The sequence below is a fragment of the Thermobia domestica genome, chromosome 11 (assembly GCF_964235325.1).
Source record: "Thermobia domestica chromosome 11, izTheDome1.hap1.1, whole genome shotgun sequence".
NCBI lineage: Eukaryota > Metazoa > Arthropoda > Insecta > Zygentoma > Lepismatidae > Thermobia > Thermobia domestica.
In genome coordinates this window covers 38,820,604-38,828,468 of record NC_137464.1, presented here as the reverse complement: position 1 = coordinate 38,828,468, position 7,865 = coordinate 38,820,604, and the positions used below count along the sequence as shown (strand labels likewise).

At 36.8% G+C, this 7,865-nt stretch overlaps 1 protein-coding gene across 1 annotated transcript; it reads left to right on the top strand.

The window, feature by feature from the left end:
- Positions 1-587: 587 nt before the first annotated feature.
- LOC145665113 (uncharacterized) lies at positions 588-1,022 on the top strand. Its single transcript, XM_081732389.1, has one exon. The coding sequence runs from the start codon at positions 588-590 to the stop codon at positions 1,020-1,022; it is 435 nt and encodes a 144-aa protein (XP_081588515.1).
- The last annotated feature ends 6,843 nt before the right edge of the window (positions 1,023-7,865 follow it).

The following is a 7,865-nucleotide window of genomic DNA, read 5'->3' as shown; positions in this document are numbered from 1 at the left end:
TCTACTGTAAACGTATTTGAAATACAAAGTGAACAATATTTTATGAATTTGTTAACGCTATTGGCCTGCACCAATGCTAAAATTCAGAGCATTGTGGGTTCAGAAACTAAGGCAAATTTTATAGTTATACCTAAAATGTCCGCAATGGGTCATTTTGACCCATGTTAAATTCCATATATTTTTACGGTATATTTCAATTTAAATATTTGATACGAACTAAACACATAGCAATATATTTTATGCCATTGTGTTTTACAACTTACACATAACTAGACGTACCTCATTTTTACTGAAGTTTTTGATGTGTCTGACAGATGGCAAGCAAGGATAAAATACGTGTTACTACCAAGTGGAATACATAATGCTACCTCTAGATATTATTCGTTAATGCTGTAATCTATAAAAATCTTCTTTTACTACGTCTGTTATTTTTTATTCCATATTTATTCATTTCCAATCCTTATCAGTAATAACTAAATAAGCTCCCATGGAGAAATAGTAGCTTGCTTTCTAGAAAAGCCTCTTGATCTTCTCAAAATGGGTGATGTGATGAAACAGACTGCTTTGTAGACCAAGATACAATTTTTATGCGATCATTCTGGAGCGCAGAAAGCGATTCTGGAGATGAAGATGTGCCGATTTCAGGTTCGGATTCTGAATTTACAGAAGAGTGTGAGAACATGTCCGAAAGATCAACGGACTGCTCTTCGAATGAGTCAAGCGATATTGAGGATTCCATACCACAAACACATAATCTACCAAGATCTGTAACTGCGGCTGATGGGACAAAATGGGAGGTTATAGATTCATCAGCTCCATCTCAGGGTAGAAGACAGACGCATAGCATCATACATATTACTCCAGGGCCAACACGTTATGCAAAGCAAAATATAACGGAGGATTCGTTGTTTAGTGCATTTCGACTGGTTATCAATGATGAATTCTTATCAATTATGAAAAGATGTACCAAGAAAGAGGCGGAGAAAGAAAAACCTAATTGGACAGTAAAGATGAACTTCTAATTTTCATAGCATTGCTCTATGAGGTGCGTTAGGTCTGCGGAATATGCCACTGAAAAGTTGTTGGTCCAGCAAATGGGGAATAGCTCTGTTTAGCGATGCAATGCCTAGGAACAGATTTCTTAAAATCATGAAGTACAATCGATTCGATATACGTGCGGAGAGATGAATCAATCTACAAACTGACAAATTTGCCCTTGCATCTTCAATATGGAACATATTTGTGAAAAATTCGTTGAATTGTTTCAACCCTGAGGAAAATGTTACATGTGACGAACAACTATATCCCACAAAGTGTAGATGCAGATTTTTGCAATACGTTGCAACGAAACCGGATAAATTTGGAATAAAGTACTGTCTGTTAGCTGACGTCAATACCAAATACTGTCTTCACGGGTTTCCTTACCTAGGAAAAGACGAAAATAAGCCTGCAGATCAGCCTCTTCCCGAATGTGTAGTTTTACGTCTAATGGAACCATATAAGAAAACCGGCTTGAACCTTACATAAGACAACTTTTTTACTTCTTAATCGCTAGCTGAGAAGTTGAAGAAAAATGCTATCAGCATTGTTGGCACAGTACGGAAACAACGTAGAGAATTACCAGTCTATCTCAAGAAAGTGGAATCAAATCGAGAGCTATATGATACAAAAATATATAAAAACCAATGTGGCCACACGATGACAGACTACCTCTGTATAAAAAATAAAAACGTGCTAATTTTGAACACTCTGCATCCTGATGTAGAAGCACCAACAACAAGGAAAAAGAAGCCCGAAACAGTACAATCACACGAAAGTGGATGTAGATGTTCTGGACCAAATGGCGCGCAAGTACTCTGCTCGAGCTGGTAGTAGACGATGGCCAGTTCATGTTCTTTATAACATATTGGACTCGACAGGCATAAATTCTTGGATAGTTTACAAAGCAGTCACTGGAAGACGGGTAAGCAGAATTAAGTTCCCCTTTGGTCTAGCTGACGAAATCATAAAAGAAAGGAAAGAGAATCTACAACCCAAACAATACCTTCCACAGCAAACTAAGGGTTCTACAAAAAGAAAGCACTGCAAGGTTGCACAAAAATGTGCCAACAAGTCATCTGCATACTGCCCACCATGCAAAAAATTTGCCTGCGGAAAGTGCTCATAGATAGTGTTGGTGTGTAATGAGTACAAGAAAGACGTGTAAGACAGTTTTCTCCTTGCACCATTTTCATGAGTAGGTGAAGCTCTATAGCTCATTGTATTCCCAAGATTATTTCAATAAGAAAGGAAAAATGTTAACTAAAGTGTTCATCTGTAAAATAACAAACTGCCTAGAAACAATTTCGTGTTCAAAAAAGAATAATAAAAAGAAAATTATTAGAAACATCATTTTGTAATAAATCATTTATTTTTTTCAACATTTTAATTCTCATACAAATTAGAAAAATAAATTGTGTATTGTTGAAGCATATATCACTTCCACATATCTTGTAACTAGCTATCTATCTGTATATATAAGTATATCTGTATAAGTATTTCTGTTTACCCCTTAATGTACGTAAAAAGTACTTCTGAACTAACATTGACAATAATTCGCGCTTTCTAGTGCACAAAGACAAGAACCCAACAGAAAATTGCACAATAACAATATAAAAATGAATATGGGTCAAAATGACCCATTGCGGGCATTATAGGTAGGTAGAAAGTGCGGTCCTTCTAGTGTTAAAGTTTTGCCACATTTGAGCTACGAAATGACGAAATCTTGCACCCTGATCTTTCACTTAGAGGGAGGAGGGGCAAGTGTGTTCTCCCCTTAGTTACGATCCTGATGTTGGGAATAGAAATTGTAAAAAGGGTTCAGAGTGTTAAGATTAAGTAACAATAAGGAAAGAAGAAGATTAATTGCTATATTCTGCCACTCTGTGAAATGATGGCTTTATTAGTATATAGGAGTATAGATGGAAGTGTGTGAATAGTGTGCCTGGTTTTCTAGAATTTTATACAAATGCTTCATAGTTCTTAATTTTTCTTTTTGTAAAATAATTATATAAATCCAATCCGCTGTGGGAAAATAATTTAAGTTTTACAGTGAGCATTTGCAAATTTATAATTAATCTACTAAAATAAGTTTCCCCGATAAACAAATTAAGTTTTTCATTATTATGATTATATATAAATAATTATTTTGTGTACTAATGAATATACTTTATTTCATTTAAGGACACTGTAATTGCAGGCAATCCGATACTTTGTTAGCGCCAATAATAAAAATACAGGGTGGTCTAGCATTTGGTGTACCTCACCTTCAGTTTTAACAGTATAAACATCGGTATGATCACCATCCATGTCATAACAGCATTCTGCGCCAAGTTTTCGCAACTGTACCCATTAGGGGTACGCCCACTTCCGGACCACCCTGTATAAAGTAACATATCAAAAAAGTGTTAAATACATAATAGAAATAATTTTTAATAACTGAATTTCTCATGCAAATGGCGGCGGTTACCAGACAAAATATCGCAGCAAGAAAATGCAAAGCATAAGAATCAAACAGCAATTTTCAAAATAAGAACAATTAACAATTGTTGTCATTGAAATGTTCAACTTTCATAATATATTGTCAAACAATTTAAACATAAGCCTATTTCACATTTGCATTTAATATGCATTTTTGGCACGCTGGAACGTGATGTCTATGCATCTATGTATATCGCCGATAATGGTGAATAAATGAATGAATGAAAGATAAATTATGTTCGTTGTATAAAATTCTGTGTTTACTCGAGCAATAGTCGCACTTTGTGTACCAGTTTTTAATGCGGAAATCCAACTGCAACTATTATGAGAGGAAAGCTGCCATTCGTTACCAGTATGATCAAAACAATTTGGAATTTTGAATACATACAGCACTGGGTCAACATAACAGATAAAATATAGTCTGCACTCGGTAAAATATCCAAATTTGTAAAAAAAATAAATAAATAAATAAATAAATAAAATAAAATAAAATAAAAAAATAAACTTGTAAGTTATCGATTCGTGAGAGACAAAAGAATTCTTCTTGGCATTGGCACAAAAAACGATGAATTTAGTAATCAATAAACCCATGAATAACAACTACGTAACACCACAGAGAAAAATAAAATATTTGAGTTTTACTGAAATTACGCTTATATAATATCGTCCTTCCACGGAGTCTTCCCGAAGCAAACATGCTGTACGTGGCATCTGAGCGCTGTCTTCGAAAGTCAAATCGGACTTGTACAAGACCGTCGCACATATTGGAGGCGCATTCTAGCGGATTTCGTGGGAAAGGTCCCAGCACTGAACACTTGGCGTAATTAGCTGCACTAGCGTACATACCTGCAGTTACCTTTTCTTACGTGTCCTGTGGTACCCGCCAATATTCGAAATATGTGAAATGTAGCTATTTGTATTGTCACTTGTTTATTTCATTATTTTGTATTTATGTCGATATCTTCGGTTTGTTAATAAAGTTTACATTCCAAATAAATATTTCAGGTTTATTTTGAAACAATTTTAGTTCTTATTACCAAGAGGCAGCTCAAAGTGTTAAAATGTCTGGGTGACCCTTCCCCTCACCCTTTTCTCCTAGGAATGTGAACTAATATTCGCATTGGGCCGCAGTGGTTCAGTGGTAGAGCATTCACTTCTGGTGCTTGGGGTCCCGGGTTCGATCCAAGTGAACTTTGTGATGGACAAACACTATGTGCGGCGGTTTTCTCGGGGTTCTCCCGTTTCCTCCCACTTTCTTCATTCCACCATTTTCATTCATTACTCATTACCGTCTCCTTTAGCTTAACCGGCATAACCGTGGGACGTAAAACTCAAATATTTCATTTTTAATATTCGCATTTTTAATTTGCTAGATTTACTATAGGAAAATACTTTGGACTCTTCAGTTAAGTACAAATTTGTGCAAAATAAAAAGTTGGGCGACATTAAATTCCCCACCCGAAATTAGGAGAGGCAATGATCCCATACATCCCACTTCCGTCTTGTTACGCCACTACGAGTTTTATGATTCCTGAAGCCAGCTTGACCATGTTTGCAAAACTTTTGTGTCCGTTTTGAAAGCAGCCAGTATGAAACAGATAATTAATCCCGAATAAAGGTCAATAATGCGGTCAGAGCTGCAGCATTCACTTGTTCCAGTCTTGAATCCAATTTATAAAATATGGTTACTTTGTTTACCTTCAATTCTACCTGATTTCCTATATGTATGTGAGGTGCATTGTTAAATCAGTCTACAAAACTTTTTTTTTCGCTACAAGTGAATGCTGCAACAGATCAACGAAAGATACAAAAATAGTACCAAGACAAACTACATTAAATCAATAGGTTCCGTTCAAAAACAATGTCACAGGCAAAATATGTATGTTATCTATATGGTTGTGTAACATGCGGAAAACAACGTTTGAGATATCAATGTCCAGCTAGGGATGCGCAATGTAGGAATTGCAACGAATATAATCCTTTTGTACAGTATTGTCCAAAAGAAGGACACGAATAGGTACGAAAGAAGAACCAATGAATTATCTGATGAAGACATTCAGATGGAAAACAAGACCTTAATCCTTACTGAATTACAACAAGCATTAGATGACATAGAAGCAAATACGAATGTAGAAGGTGAACAAAACTTTAATTCAACGGAGATTTTATATTAAGTTACATTCAGGTAGCCAATACAGAGAAGAAAATATGTTCACTAGTAATTAATCGAATTCAGTCAGAAAATAGAAATTCATAGGTACAACACGAATTCATAGGTGAACATGAAAATCTATGCCAGAGGAATAAGGTCTGTAGACGCCACACCAACAACCCGATAGAAGAAAAGAAACATCCTGATATGATCCCGGAGATAACTACGAGGTCAAGGACAGAATAGAAGAAAAAGACAAAATAGAAATAATAGAAGTCCAAAGCAAATATGGAAAACACGTGAGCGTAGAAAATAAAGTAACGAAGAACAATGAAGATGCGTAAAGATAAAAGAGAAGGCGAAGAGATGGAAAAATTAATGAAGGAACAAAAAATAAAAAGTAGAGGTTGAATTGAAAGCAAAAGACACAAAAAAGGAGGAATGATGAATGGAAGTCTGAAGAATTAAAACAAACAGAAGTGAAGAAGGTCAAGAGGAAAAAGAATGAGACACACGTGAAGAAGCAGATCAAGGAAAAAGAAGAAGCTGTAAAAAGAGAGAAAGAGGAGAAATTTTCGTATGATGGTTATTAGTATCGAAAAAGACATATTAAAAAATGAAATGAAAACTTTGAGTTTTACGTCCCATGGTTATGCCGGTTAGGCTAAAGGAGAGTAATGAATGAAATGGTGGAATGAAGAAAGTGGTAGGAAACGGGAGAACCCCGAGAAAACACACGCACACAGTGTTTGTCCACCACAAAGTTCACTTGGCGGGGGCTGGGATCGAACCCGAGACCCCAAGCATCAGAGGTGAACGCTCTACCACTGAGCCACTAGTTTTATTGTTCATGTGCTTGTCTTTATACAAAAAGTGTACAAGAACCAGACTGACTCCTAGGAATACAATATAATACAATACAATACAATATGTCTTACATACAAGAAAAGGAAATTGTAAAGTATAACAAAAATCGCGAAAAATAAAAAAAAAAATTAAATAAAAACGAAAAGATAAACCTACATAATGAGTTGTAGCGTTTTTTTTTTTTTTTTTTTTTTTTTTAAGAGAAGGAAGGAGATTACTGCAACACCACTTCTAAAAACCTACTAAAATACTGCCTGTCCAACTCGGGGGAAAAGAGCTTTCGGCGAGTGCGTTTAAAAAAATCCAAGTAGGTGCGAGCATCCAGCAAAGGTACATGGCGATGGATATACACAATTGTACACGCCAGTAGAAAAAGCACAGCGTGGTGTTTGGTCTGTGGAAAATAACGAAAATCCGGAAACAAAACATAGGATACTGTGAACTGGTGTGGAGGTCGACGACAAATTCGTCCTAAGAAGGACGTGAGACAGTTCCAGATAGCTGGAGCACCCACACACTGATCGAACCGGTGGGATAGTGTATCTTCTTTGGCGCATCGAGAACACAGTGGGTCAGGAACACGTTTCAGCTCAAATAAACGAGCGCGCGTAGGCACCAACTGATGCACCACTTGAAACCATTCAACCTGTAGGTATGAAGGTAATACCGGGGCAGAGATATTAGCCCATACCTGTGACCACGTAGTCTGAGGATATCGGTGAGGAATTCGGAGAATAATCTGATCGTTAGGCAACGAGAGAAGGAAGTTATACAAAGTGCGAGAATTGTATCCCGTAGGGCAGAGAACCACACCACTGTATGCCCAATAACGTATTAGTGAAGTAATGTACGCCGGACAACAATCAGCAAAGTTAATAAACGGGGGGCTCACAGGTAATTCATAACTAGGCCAAAAACATCGTATCCATTGCTGTGTGAAGGATTCGTTAATAGCAACTGCAGCATAGAAATCGAGCATAAACAGAGTTTGACATTTCAATCTGAGATGTACTAGACCCAGCCCTCCCTGTGAACGGGGAAGATAGAGTCCTGCACGTGGGATACGAAAATAGAAGCCACGCCATATATTCCATAGGAATAAGGAGTCAAACCGCTTAGCGAACAATTCCGGTAAGGGGAAAATTCGAGCCCGATACCACAGCTTAGGTGCAATGTAAATATTGATAAAGTGAATACGATGAATTAAATGAAGGCGACGGAAACGCTGAGAAAACAAAAGCTGGCGAATTTGTAACAACAACGGGGACCAAATTTCCTCGAAAAGGGGAGTAGGTTGTGACGTAAACGGGATACCTAAGATCTTCAA